The sequence below is a fragment of the Myodes glareolus genome, chromosome 16, assembly GCF_982192425.1.
Source record: "Myodes glareolus chromosome 16, mMyoGla1.1, whole genome shotgun sequence".
Classification (NCBI taxonomy): Eukaryota; Metazoa; Chordata; class Mammalia; order Rodentia; family Cricetidae; genus Myodes; species Myodes glareolus.
In genome coordinates, this window is record NC_142041.1 from 18773462 (window position 1) to 18787968 (window position 14507).

Genomic DNA, 14507 nt, shown 5'->3' on the forward strand with positions numbered 1-14507 from the left:
TAACCAGACTCCACTGCCAATCAGTGAAGTTCAAGTCCAGCGAGAGGCTATGTCTCAAAAAACAAGATAGAGAAGGGATTGAGAAAGATGGTGGATGTCACTTCTGGTCTACACACACACACACACACACACACACACACACACACACACACACACACTGAACACACACAGATGCGCATACACACAGAGATACATACACAGATGCATACACACACACACACACACACACACACACACATATGCACACAACTCACTCATCTGAGCAGCACATTCAGGTAATCATGACTTGACAAATGCACCAGGACACTACTGACTTTTAATCTGTCTGTCTGTCTGTCTGTCTGTCTATCTATCTATCTATCTACCTATCTATCTATCTCTCTGTCTGTCTACCATCTATCATCTGTTTGTCTATCTATCTATCATCTAATCTATCTAATCTATCTATCATTTATCTATCATCTATCTACCTATCTATCTACTTCTATGTGTCTTTTGCATCATGCATCTTGATCCCTTTCATTTCCCATCCCTTCACATCTGCCCTCTGACCCACACACACCCTAAATAAAACAAAATTTAAGAGGAAAAAGTAAAACAAAGGACATGAGATTACAGATGATTAAATCTACCCATCATTTTTTTAAAATATCAAAGAACTGACCAAAGGAAAAAAAAACCTAGATATAGATTTTTATTAAGTTAAAATTTTCTTATTCATATTTTAAAGGGTAAGATTAGCTTTATCCACCTTGTAAACAGTTTGAACACACAGGCCGTACTGCTCTGGCTTTAAAAACAAACATCTGTATTTGACCCACTCATGGAGAACTGCTCAGTGACATCACATGAAAGGAAGAGCCAGGGTTTGCTTAGTCTGTTTGCTTGTCCACAATCAAATCGCTGAACTGTGGTCCATCGATGGAAACCCCTGCCTGGAACCTTATTTGGGGACATATAAAAGGACACTGAGACCCTCCACTTCCTGCATTATTAACAGCCCTACACTGGGCATACGGCTCAGGTGTCACATGCTTGCCTAGCATGCATGAAGCTCAGAGTTCAATACGCAGCACTGATGTATTGTGGGGATGGTGCAGCTGGGCGATAGAGTGCTCACGTGAACAGCCCTGCACTGTCTCTCCACTGGGATCAGCGCTATGTCCGGGCACCGGCACCATCTTGTAAGGTGTGTGTTGGGAATATGAGATCTAGAGCCAGATCCCAGACCCACATAAACACAATCTCCTTTTTAATATGGTTGCTGGGGACTCTGCGCTCATTATGCTGATAAAGGTGCTGTCTTGGGGACTGAGAACTTATTCTTCTTGCCATTAATTTTGGTTGCTTTGTTTTAGGGAGAAATTTATTACAAATCCTTAACTAAAAGCTTATGAGAAAGAAAGAAACAGCATGGTCATTTGAGTTAGGCACAGAGGTCGGTCACAGGGCAGGGGGGAGGAGCTTCAGGGGAAAATGAAAAACTCCAAAGTACCAGAGAAAGCGTTTTTAGGCTCCGGCCAGCATCTGAAAAAAAGATAAACAAAAAGAAAAAGGGAAACTTCAGCCTTTCTGAGTCAAGAGCCAGACAGAGCCTCACAGGAACTACGGGGACTGCCAAGGCCATTAACTTTAAACACTCTGCACCCCTTCTGCAAAGAAGTGAGCTCTGTATCGGAATAGGAAGATTTTAAAATTGTTTCCAGACCACGCTCAGAGTGACTCTCTGATCTGAAGAGATCACAGAACTCTGACAGTTTTGATGACTTTCAACCATTCAGAGGCTTAGGGGCCGGGTGGGGTGGCTCAGTTAATAAAGTCCTTGTTTTGTGAGCACGAACACTTAAGTTTGATCCCCAGAGTCCACGGAAAGGATCCAGGCATGGTGGGCTGTGTCTGTGTTAACACTGGGGAGTAGATAGGAAGGTCCGTGGCGCTTGCTGGCCAGTCCAGTCTAATGGGTATACTCTAGGCCAATGAGAGACCCTGTATGAAGGAAGTGGACAGCCTTCCAAGGATGGCACAGGAGGCTGAGCACTGGCCCCCATGTGTATAACACACACACACACAGGTGCATACACCCACACACACAAAAGGTCAGAGGCTTTTGATGTGATCTCAAAAAGCAAACTGCACACCTACCAGGCCTTTTGTGTGCCCAGAAAATCCTACCTTTACTTTCCTGCTTTAATTTGTTTCATTCGCCTTTATTTTCCTTGATTTTAGTGATTCCAGTTTGCAGCAGCATCTGAAAAGCTGAGTTCCTGGTTCCTCAAGAGGGCAGGCACTCTCCACCTCCCGCAGAGAGAAGGGTCACGGAGGAAGCCTCAGTATAAGGAAGATAGTTTGAAGGTTAAGCTCATTTTTCAAATTCTGTTTCATGATGTCTGAAATACTTCTTCACGAACTAGGATTAGTCTGGTGTAGGACAATGCACAGAGATATTAAGCACAGAGGTTTTATGGTAAATTAGTCTCAGGGGTTAAGCAAGAGCTTGACTTTAAGCATCTCAGCCTCTCAGCATCCCTCGGCTGCCCAGACTCACTCTGTCTCCTGTACCCCGCGACCTTCTGACAGTCTCTCAAGACTCGTTCTCTCTCTTCACAGAACACGTAGTATATCTTATCATGATCACTTAATCATCTCTGTTTGTTTCTCCTCGGAATGGGAAGGCAGGGATGGCATTGTCTTTATGTTTGTATCATGGGTACCAGAACAGTGCCTGGCACACAGTCGGTAGTTAATGGTGATGGGTTGAAGGAATGATAAACACAAGAGAGAAGCGGAAGTTCTGAAAGCGGTCTGAATTCAATCAATCTGAATTCAGGCAGTCTGAATAACTTATTTTCCAAGGAAGAAATACTATAACATGGATGATATTCGATATAAATTAATGTACAACCCCTTTTTCAGGACTTGTGAAAATACCTCGATTAGATTTCATTTCATGTTTTAGGACTGTGGTGGTTTGAAAGAAAATGGTTTCCAAAAGGAATGGCCCTAATGGGAGCTGTGGCCTTGTTGAAGAAGGTGTGTCCACGTGGGGGTGGTCTCTGAGGTCTCCTGTGCTCAAGCTACATCCAGTGAAACAGACCACTTCCTGTTGCCTGCTGGTAAAGGTGTGAGAACTCTCAGTTCCCTTTCTAGCACCATGTGTGCCTGCCTGCTGCCTTGCTTCCCACCATTATGATAATGGACTAAACCTCTGAACTATAAGGAGTCACCCAATTAAATGTTTCCTTTACAAGTAAGTCATAGGAAAAATGCTCACTTCAACAAGAAGCAAAAGAGCATTTTGTAAACTTCTAGAACTGGAGTTTCTTCACGTCTGTGTGTGCTCACAACAGCGCTCAAGGTTATGCCCTGGTGTGTGGCCTGGTGATCCAGTAGTCTGAATGCATTCCCAAACAGCCTTGGCCAATCCCATCCCATGTTGTGAGCTGTATTTCTAGAAGGCATCAAATCTTCTGTGTTTCACGCACTCTTGTTGAGGATCCCAACTAGAACTCGAGGGCATCCTCACACTAGGAGGTTGAGACAAGTGTCAGGAAGAGTCTGTTTGCAAGAGCAAGGGCAAAGAAACCCATGGGAGCAGGGAAACAGCCAGGAGATAGCCAAGTGATGAATGAGGTAACCGTTGCCACACCTACCCCCAGAGAGGTACAGGAAGGAGACAGCCAACAGAAGCTGTTGGAAAGGCTGAAGCATATACCTGCCCATCACCCTGCAGGAAGGGAGGCCTTGCACTTCCACTGTGACTCCCCTGCTAGTGCCTTCCACTGGGAGACCCAAGGGCAAGGCGACCGAATATGCAGAGTGTCACGCCGTTTATATGGGGCAGAGCATGGGCTTGAAGTGTGAGGTGGAGAACACCTACCATGCACACTCTCCCCAGATTCTTCCACTGTAAAGAATTTGCCATTATAGTCGTGAACTAGTTTGTTGTATAGAATCCTAAAAGTATATTTAGGAATATACCATGAAAAACAGCATTTGATAGCTCTGAACATTATTTCTTAGGAATGAGAGATTCATGACGCATTCCCTCAAAAACATTGCAATGGCTACTTTTCTTTATATCCCTTGGACCTGCAGAAAGGCATTCAAGAGTGGAAAATTAAAAAGCCACACCTCCCATGAAATGAGTAAAGAGTTAATATTCAAACCTAAAGACTATGAAATTATCTGCCAAAAGAACGTTTGCTTATCCCACGGACAGATCTAAAGGATGATACCTTTTTCTAAAGACCCCAAAGGGTTTTCAGACTTCCCTCCCAGTGAAGAGAGAATTCAGGGAAGCACATGGTTGGGATGGTGAGGAGAGACCCGACAAAACCTGGGAGTGATCTGTGTGGAGTGGCTGGCTTCAGGGCAGGGTGATGGGGAGAATGGCTACAGAGGGACTGTGTGAGCCTACAGTCTCTGTATCAGTGGGACTGAAAACCTAAACCTTAACACAGATGAAACATCCGGAGGCAAGGGATGCAGAAAACAAAAGAACCACAATGGCCCTGGTTGATGACTTTGCCTACCTCACTCCATAGACGCTGTGATAGTTGATCTCCATTGCCGGCTTAACACAGAAACACGCTGCCTTGTATGTCTATGAGGGTTTAGCTGAAGATGGGAGATCCACACTGAATACTATCCCATGGGGTGGGGTCCTGGGGTGGCCTGAATGAAAATGGCCTCCCATAGACTCATAGGGAGTGATATTATTGAGGGTGTGGCCTTGTTGGAGAAAGTGTGTCACTACTGTGGTGGCCTTTGAGGTTTTGGATGCTCAAGCCAGGCCTAATGTCTCACTGTCTCTTTCTGATGCCTATGGCTCCAAATGTAGAGCTCCCAGCTATCTCTCCAGAACCGTGTCTGCCTGCATGCTGCCCTGTTTCCCACTGTGACGACAATGACTGAACCTCTGAACCTGTAAGCTAGCCCGATTAAATGTTTTCCTTTATATGAGTTGCCGTGGTCATGGCGTCGCGTCACAGCAACAGAAACCCTAAGAGACGGGTCCCAAACTGAATAAAAGTGGAAAAGTGGGGAGAGCACCAGCACGCACCCCCTCTCTGCTTCCTGATGGTGAATGGACCTCACAACCCTGAAGCCATGCCATGTCTGCAAGAGTAGTGAGGGCCATCAAGCCATGTGTCGGAATAAGCGTTATCATCCTTAGCTGCCTCCATCAGGCATTTTATCAGAGCAAATCAGCTATTACAGGTGCCGACTGAGAGCGACTAAGTGGTAATAAATAGGTACTAAACACCTACCTTTCGTGTGCACAAACACCCAGAAAGCCAGCCACGATTTGTGAGCCAAATCATCTGCTCACTCATTATGAGGTTTTATTTCTCTCTTTTTTTTTTTTTACAAAAAGACAGAGTAGAATAGTAAGAAATATTCATGAAACAAAATGTCAGCTCTAGTTCCTGCCCTCCCAAACTGGCCGTCTCCATTTCTGACAGGGACAACTGCTCCGTTGGTAAGTAGTAAGCACAAAGCACTCAGCGTGTGTAAATGCTCTGTGCACACTTATTCACTTTCAAAGGAAAAGACTTGCAAGCAAGGAGCAGATGGGGGGATTTCAGAACATAGCATAAGAAATACATAAACCAAATAAATTATTCTCCAAGCGTGCAAAACACCTTTTTTTTTAAGTGATGGGTCTTGAAAAAGAAAAAATGCAGGGACCAGAGAGACAGTTCAGCAATTAAGAGCTTTCACTCCACACGGGGACTGGAACTGGGACCCCAGAGTTCCTGTAACAAGCCAAGGGTCCCCACAAATGCCTTTAATATTTGCTCTGTGGAGGATGGAGATAGCAGGATTGCTGGGACTTGCCAGCTTTTGATCCGGCTTAGAAAAATGCAAGCCCAGGTGTAGAGAGAGTGATAGAGGAGGACAGCCCATGCTCTCTTCCGGCCTCGGCACCTATGCTCAAGAGCACACTCACATATCACACGGACACACATTCACACACACATAAGTAAATACATAATAAGTAAGTAAATCCTTAAACAAGAACAAAAAAAGCAGTGCCAAGTTAGCTAGCAGAATCAGGAAAAGAACTGAAGGTAACAATAAAGCCACAACAAGTCGGGCAGTGGTGGCTCACGCCTTTAATCCCAGCACTCGGGAGCCAGAGGCAGGCGGATCTCTGTGAGTTTGAGGCCAGCCTAGTCTACATAGCGAGTTCCAGGGCAGGCTCCAAAGCCATAGAGAAACCCTATCTCAAAAAGAAAAAAGAAAAGAAGGAAGGAAGGGAGGGAGGGAGGGAGGGAGGGAGGGAGGGAGGGAGGGAGGAAGGAAGGAAGGAAGGAAGGAAGGAAGGAAGGAAGGAAGGAAGGAAGGAAGGGGAGGGGGAGGGGAAGGGGAAGGGAAGGCAAGGCAAGGCAAGGCAAGGCAAGGCAAGGCAAGGCAAGGCAAGGCAAGGCAAGGCAAGGCAAAAGAAAACCACTACAAATATGAAAACTACACCAGAATGACAACAAACAAATGTTGCTTCGCAAAGCAGAAGTGTCTGTTATCCATAGACTTTTCAGTGTAACAAAGCCATAGGGATAAATCAGGACAGTGGAACAGTAGGTTGTCCCCTATGGTAGGAAACAGAGAATGCAGATCTTTGTACACTGAAATGCATGAAGAAACTAATCCACAAACAGAAACCATTAAGGATAATGCCATACAACTACAAGATTAGACCTCAGAAGGCTAAGGGGAAAGGGTCATAAATTTGAGGCCAGTTTGGGCAAAACCACAACTCACGGCAAGCCTGGGTTATATAGTGAGACTCTGACTCCGAAAACCATAACAAGCAAAAAATAATAATGAATTCATAAGTGAAAACCTGATTCTTCAGATCAAAGGAATCACTGTTTTCTAGGAAAAATAAAAACAATAGTTTGCGGTGAGAAACACCGCAGAGAAGTCTCAAAGTTTCCAAGGCTTAAAAGTAATTCTGTCAGTAGAAAAAGCTTGCAAGGGTCTGGAAGGATAGGAGACAAGTCATCCACAAAGAAGAAACAATCAGGCTAGCCTCAGTCTTGGCCACAGCGAAGATCTGAGGTTCTGACATAGATCTATGACAGAATATCAGAGGTTAACACATAGAATCATGAGAGGGAAAGACATGATTCTAATTGTTGTAGGCAGGGTCTCATGTAGCCCAGGTTAGCCTCAAACTCTCTGTGTAGCTAAAGAAGGCCTTACTTCTTTCCTGTTTCAACCTCTCAAGTGCTAGGAGTACAGGTGCATGGTACCATGCCGAGTTAGCGATTGAACAGTTTCTGGCATGCTAGGCATGGACTCCACCAACTGAGTTCCATCCCCAGCTCTGGGATCCTAAGACTTTACACACATTCAGGGTATTTATTCATCGAAGGAATAGGAATACATCAGAAAGACTCACTGCCTTCGAGTCTTGCTTGAAAATGAATCTTTCAGCTAAATATTAAACTCACAGAAGCAGCTCAGGAAAGATACTGCCCCTGGCACAAGTGCTCCTGGGGAGCGGACACCACAGATATCCAGGCCAGCATACAAAGGGCGGACTGACGTCACTGCAGCAATATAAGGCTGTGTCGGTGCTTCAGTCTTTGGTGTTGGTGGTCAAAGACTTTGCTGGAACCTGACGAAATTTACAGTATGCACGTTCATTCACTCACTCCACACTTCCAGAAAACAGCTTTCAGATTCATTTCTAAAGATTCAAGATGTTCACGGTAGCATTGTATATAATGGAAAGAAATGGGAGAAAAGCACATACATGTCCAATGAAGAAAGGCTGGTCAGCCACACTTCCACAGTAAGAACAAACTGGTTAATAAATGCAAAGGTGTGGACATTTTGCTGCATCAAGGCATGCACAGAATAGCGTGGACAACATGCAAGCTATTGAGTAGCGAAAACAGAATGCAAGCTACCGAGCCACATATAGGGATGTTGTGGGTGGAAAGGAGTATTAATCCCCCAAAGCACTTGTTTCTGACTCTGCTGTGGGCATCTAAAGTACCCGGGAGGATAGCTCCAAACGGTTCATGGTTAACAAACAGCCTCTAAGGGATGAAATTTGGAGAAAGGAATAGAAAATGGAGATGTGCAGCCCACAAATTCTGTGATATTCTGATTACTTAAAATCATGCATTATCATAAAATTAACTCTAAAAATATTTACACATCTTTCTTTTGGTGGTGGGGATCAAACCTGGGCTTCTGTGTATACCAAGTACACACACTGTACCATTGAGCTCCCACATATTAGGAAACATGATTAATGCCTGAGTCCGGGACATTCCACATGAGCCGGGATTAGCAAAGCAAAACCTTCCAGAAGTACACGGCATCCGTAGTCACATACAGCCTAACCCATGAACTCCTGGAAGATAGGGCCAAGGATGTTTAGTCATTGTTTACCCCAAATTACCTCTCACAGCACTGGCTCGGAGACAATATTAAGCCCAAGTTTGTGAAATAAATCAATGTCTGCATCAATGAATGAAGGCGTGGATGCTGGGCCTGAACTTGGGGTTCCACGTCCCCACCACACTTAAACCTTACTGGGCCTGGATTTGTTCATTTGCAAACCCTGACAAATGTGGTGGTGCCCGATTGTGGTTACAGAGCTCCAGAGGTGGGAGCAGGAGAATCGTGGGTCCAAGGCCAGTGGGTTCTTGGTCAGCCTTGGCAAGAATAAGAATGGCCTCAGTCCACAAGCCTCCCCCACCCCAAGTTCAGCCGTTTTATGATCTCCTCTGAGTGGTTTCAACTTGCGGCACAGGCCATGTGAAAAGCAGGCCTCTGCCCTGGTGGGTGGGAACATCAGTTGGGCTTTGAGGCGGCCACGGGCTTAGAGCCCTGGAGTTTGCAGGGATGGCAAGAGCTTGAAATTCCCACGTTATGTTTCTTCACGCCTTTCTGAACCCACGCTGTTTTGTAGGCTGCTCCAGAGAAGTGTGAGGCAAAGCTTCACGAGTGTCATCAGACTAGGAGGTGGGCGTGTGTTCTCCCAGCCACATCCAGCTCCTACTCAAGCCACTGAGAGCCACAGCCAACGCTGCTGTGCTGATACACACCGCACCGTAGCCGAGCCCCGGCTCTGCACAGGCCACACCATCCCTGCCTCTGATTGGCCATAATGGAGCTTCTCAGATCCACACACCCTGAAGAGAGTACTCCAGCAAGGAATATTCTAAACTGAGTGGTTAGCGGCCCTCGGTGCTTAGTTACCACCAAGTCTTTCCTTATTCAAATTAAGAAGCTCTTATTTGATCAAAGCCAACAATGTTCACGAATAAATGTACTTCCTTTTCATTGCATATACTTGGATTTTGTTTGACAACCTTGGTTTGTCCAAGATTATCAATTCTGAAACACAGACAGCTGTATTGATTGTCCCCTTCCCTGTGGCGGACACTTACAGCTTCCAAAGACTTGGCTAGGACAGTTTCTAAGTCGCCTGTTTTAAGTACTTTCAGAAGAGAAAGGGAAAAAAACAGTTGAGGGGTTTTATATAATCTTTAGACTTGATGTTTTTATCATCGTCTTCAGCGACCCTCTGAGACACTCGTGATGAAATCCGAAGTCCTCAAGGTCCTCGTGAAGTATTAACTTCTTTGTGACCTTCCCTGATGTGGTTTAAACGTTAACGCCCCTTACCAGCTCATGTGTTTGGACACTTGGTCACCAGGTGGTGGCACTATTTGGGAAGGTCATGGAACCTTTGGGAGGCGGAACCTTGTTGGAAGGATTACATCAACGATGCAGGCTTTGAAGATTTACACCCTGGCCCAAGCTGCTGTACTTCTAGTTGGAGACTCAAAGTGACAGACTGACCTCACACCTTCTCGGCATGATAGACTTATCCCCTGCTGAAACTACACGCCCAAATCAGCCATTTCTCACGTAAGTCATTTTGGTCAGCATATTTTTAATCACAATAGAAGAGAAACACACCCATATATACATTCACACATACTCACACGCTCTCACACATGCATTCACACACTCACATGCTCACACAGACTCACACACATATGCTCACACGTCATACATTCATATACACTCACACTCACATCCACACACACAATGCTCACACACACTCTCACACAAGCATTCACACACTCGCATGCTCACATAGACTCACACACACACACTGACACACATGCTCACACTCTTATGCACTCATATACACTCACAACCACACTCATCCTCACACACACTCTCACATGTGCATTCACACACTCACATGTTCACTTATACACTAACACACATGCTTATACTCTCATGTACTCATATACACTCACATACACATACACCCTCACATGCACTCACATGCTCACACTCTTGTACACTCATATACACACACACACATTCTCCAGCCTCATCCCTGGACCACCTCTGCTCCGTCTTTAAAGCTCCAGGCACACTACCTTTCCTTCGCCAGCCTGGTGAGCTCTCCTCCAGGCCTTCACACACGCTGCCATCACAGCTAGAGCTGTTTCTTCCCTTCATGTGCTACTCGGCAACCCTAACTCATCCGTTAGATCTCACGTTAAGTAACAGCTTCTCAAGGAGGCTTCTCTAACACGTTGATCCAATGCCCTTACTCTTCCTGTCATTTCCTCTGTGTCCTTTCTTCTCACAGTGTGTGTTGCACCTTGCATCTCATGGCCCTTGGGTTTACTGAGTTAGCATTGCACGGCTCCTGTGCTTACTGGGTTAGCATCGCACGGCTCCTATGCTTAGTGGGCTAGCATCTGCTCTTATTAGATTTTGAACTCCATGCTATGAGAATTATGACTGTTTCATCAGCCACTGCTAATCTCAACAAATACCCATTGATTAAATGGGAAAGTTAATTCAAATTCATTCCTTCTTTTAACTAATTTTTTCACAAATGCAAGTTGGACACAATAAGTGAAGGGAACTAAAACTATATCTCACTCATATTCAAAGCAGCCTGGGTACCTGGGATGAGATGAGGGGGTGAGATCGGATTGGCAGAAGTGCAAGGCTCGACATTTGAGAAATGTTGTTAGGCCCACGGATGGACAGAAAATGTAGTATTGTGAAGAAGAGAAAAGAGTGGGAAACTAATTACATTAAGGAAGTGACAGAAGTGTGGCAGAAAGACAGCTGAAAATTAGGCAGGTTCACGGAGCACTTTCAAATGTTGCATGGGGTGAAAAAGCCAAGGTCAGGCTAACCAGAGTAGAAGAACATGTAGCATACCCAAAAGGAGAGAGAGAGAGACAGAGAGACAGAGAGAGAGAGGTATGAGGTAGGCACACCTGGTACCAACCACGGCGAAGACCAGGAGTCAACAGTGTGAAGTCCTGAGGCTCTGTGCTACAGTTATGAAGACCAAATGCTAAGTCTAGGAGAGACACATTAGTGTGGGGATGAAATCACCGTACCTTATCCTCGAAATAAAGACAGGCTGCCATCAACCCTGCGCTATGGGACGACCAGGTCAGCATTCTATCCCTGGTCAAGAGCAGTCTCCATAGTGAGGAATATGACCAAAGGGGATGAACACTCAGAGGCCAAGGTGCCCCGTAATGGTACTGAGTACCAGGAGCTGGCCCAAGTCCACACTCCTACAATGTCGTCATGGGGGCTGCAGTAGGTTCCGTTGCCCTTAGGACATTGTATTTCTGTGTATATTATCTGTGGGCTGGAGAGCTAGCATAGCTAATAAAGGCACTGGCTACCAAACCTAATGCCCCGGGATCCACACAGTGGGAGGAGAGAACCAACCCTCACAAGCTGTCCTCCGACCTCCATGCCCATGTTGAAGCATGTGCACACATGAAATAAGTAAATGAATATTTTAAGTTATGAAAACTGTCCAAAAACGTGTTTTCTACCAATCTAATACTCCATAAACTGTCAACAGAGAAGGCTGGGGACTACAAGAGTAATACTAAGTGTATTTACACTTACAGACACTCACTGTGTGATGTTTAGCAAGCATACTTTGCTCTGGGTCTGTCCTAAAATTCATGTGTATTAACACATATGTAATTATATAGGTATATCAATTGCTTAATTTATACTCAAAGCAAAGAACTACTACTATTGTTCCATTTTCAAGAAGGGGACAATGAAACCCAGAGAGATTGACATTGTTCAGCAATGTGTCAAAGGCCTCAGTCCTAGACAACCTGACTCTGGAGACCAGCCATTAATGTTCAATTCCTCTATTTGATTTTACAATTTATAAAGCCCTTCAGAAGAGAAGCGAATATTATCTGATCTCAGTAACTCTAAATAATAAGGGATGGCTTTTTCCTGATTGTGATTGGGGAAACTGAGGCTCACAGCCATTAAAACACTGGCACGGGAACGCAACAATGCTGTTGCCAACCGAAGAATAATTTCCTACAACCCCTCACTCCTAATGTGCCACATCATCTCCGCTTCTCCTTTCCACTCTGTGAGGATTAAATTGCATCTACACAATTGGTTATGCCGAAGGATAAAAGCTGAATCCAGAGTCTTAGGGTTTGGCATGGAGATCCTTGTATCTGGAAGCATGACATTATCTCCTACCTGAAATATGATTTCATACGACCTCAAAGTCAGTGAGTATCCGTGGGAAGGGGGGGGGGAGATGATCAAGTGAGCAAAGATGTAATTGCTGGCTTTCTTGGAACGGCAGGCTGACGCCTGTCACAGGGCCCTTGCTGCAATATCAGCCTGGGAGAGCGACTGGGAAGGTAGAAAGAAACGCGCAAACCTAGTCAGGGTCCACACCCGGAGACCTCATTGTGTCTTTTTCTGGTTACCGCCTCTGTTGTCTCCATGCCATCTTTTCCCCCACTCCCCCACCCCATGAAATGCGGGTGATACCCAAGATGGTCATTGAACCTCAGACCGCTGCTAGGACATTTCTGTCTCATTTCTCCGATTACCCCAGGAGCAAATCAATTATTTTGGGTCCTCCGGTGGCTTTTAGTAGCCAGTCTGGCTCATATCTCTCAACATCCCTCTATCACATTCTTATGGAATCACCTTTGCTTCGGATCCGCAGTGACACCCCCCTATACGCACACACACACATGCCTCTTAACTGCAGTCCAATAATGCTGACATCGTTAGGAATCGGAAGTAATGGCTATCGCAGCCAACTCCCCAAGAAGCGCAAGGTCGGGAGCAAGGACCCAGAGAAGCTTAAAACAGGTCAGGCTCCTTAGCAACATGATACCCCATGTGCCCCCAAGGCAGTGGCACAAATCCCTGCAGCTCGGGGCTGTGATACCCCCTCCGCAGCGGCTGCTATAGAAACAGCAAGAGGAACACACTGGACTGAAATTAAACACCCAGACTGGACAGAGATGAGCGGGGATCGGTCACCATAGCAACATGCCCAGGGAGGCACCGAGCTACGCGCTGCGCGGGGATACTCACTCCATAGCGGGAATCCGGGCGGCCCGGTGCACTGCTGCGGGGCTACAGTCGCTGCTGGCCTCTGCCCGGGGTGCTCTGGCCTCTTGCAAGGTGGAGCAGCCCAGCCGTCCCCCGGTCCCCGCCCGCCTCCCTCCTCCCCTGGAGCACTGCGAGGGGAATGCTCTGGCTCTCGCGGCTCCCAGCCTGCGAGTAAAACGGGAAGCAATTGGATAACGTTATTCGCCGGGTGCTAGACCGAGCCTCTTCACTTAAGGGGATCCGGAAGGGAGCGCGCCACCAGCCGTGCGCCGGGTGAGGCGGCTACCCCGCGTCCTGGTCCCCTGGGCGCCCGATGCTGCAGGTGTGCTCCAGACTCCCCTGGGACCCACGGCGGCGCCGCGCAGAGCTCCGGGAGAAGCGTGGGAGGGGGCGAGGGGCGGTGGCGACGGGTGGCACGTCCTAGGGGGCGTAGGGAAACGATGGAGTCCTTGGCAAGGTAGCAGTTGTCGCCGCCTAGAAGTTGCAGGAGGCTTCTGGCCTCTGCAAAATAGCAAGCCTTGACATCAGCGGGGCTTGTCTGGGACTGCGAAAAGCCATTATGCCAGCGCAGCCTGTGTCTGCGGGAGGTACCAGGAAAACTCCAGCTGCGCTGCCACAAGTTCATGCGGTGTTTCCTCTTGGCGATCCCACGCCCTGCTCGGTGTCACTCCATATTCTCCGATGTCCTGCCTGTCGGGAAGATATTCTTCAGATATCCCTGGCCTGTTTTTCTTGAAGCTGATTTTCCAAGTTACCTCAGCCCAACCCTGTGGTAATAAGCTCCCCGGAGTCATGAATTCCCTGCTGTGTGCCCACTCGGAAGAGTTCTCTACCAGCAGGCTCCTCGCCCACTGCAATGAACAGGTGCGACAAGCTTCAGCGTCTCCATGTATTACCTGATCCATCTATTAGAGGGACTGCGGGGTGCTGACCAGGCAAAGTCATCCATCTCTGCCATGCTCCAGGCTGAAGGAGAAAGACAGTGCCCAGAAAGAAAAAACATGGCTGAAGATGTTACTATTAAACAAACAAACAAACAAATAAATAAGGTCAGAGGGATGACTCAGTGAGTAAGGGTG

The 14507-nt window shown here is 46.6% G+C and overlaps 1 protein-coding gene and 1 long non-coding RNA gene across 4 annotated transcripts in view; both read right to left on the bottom strand.

The window, feature by feature from the left end:
• The window catches only part of Palm2akap2 (PALM2 and AKAP2 fusion), a 459281-nt gene extending 445804 nt beyond the window's left edge, over nucleotides 1-13477 (bottom strand). Inside the window, exon 1 of one of the 3 annotated variants that reach the window (XM_048420463.3) lies at nucleotides 13411-13477. In XM_048420463.3, the coding sequence (XP_048276420.3) occupies nucleotides 13411-13415 (5 nt within the window). In that variant the 5' untranslated portion in view covers nucleotides 13416-13477. The remainder of the gene's footprint in view (nucleotides 1-13410) is intronic. The other 2 variants (XM_085677115.2, XM_085677116.2) reach the window with 2 other exon arrangements.
• LOC148119539 (uncharacterized) lies at nucleotides 613-2322 on the bottom strand. Its single transcript, XR_015735176.1, has 2 exons — nucleotides 2173-2322; nucleotides 613-1527 (listed from the first exon to the last, which is right to left on the bottom strand). It is a non-coding gene; the product is annotated as an uncharacterized LOC148119539 (long non-coding RNA).
• Nucleotides 13478-14507: the final 1030 nt, after the last annotated feature.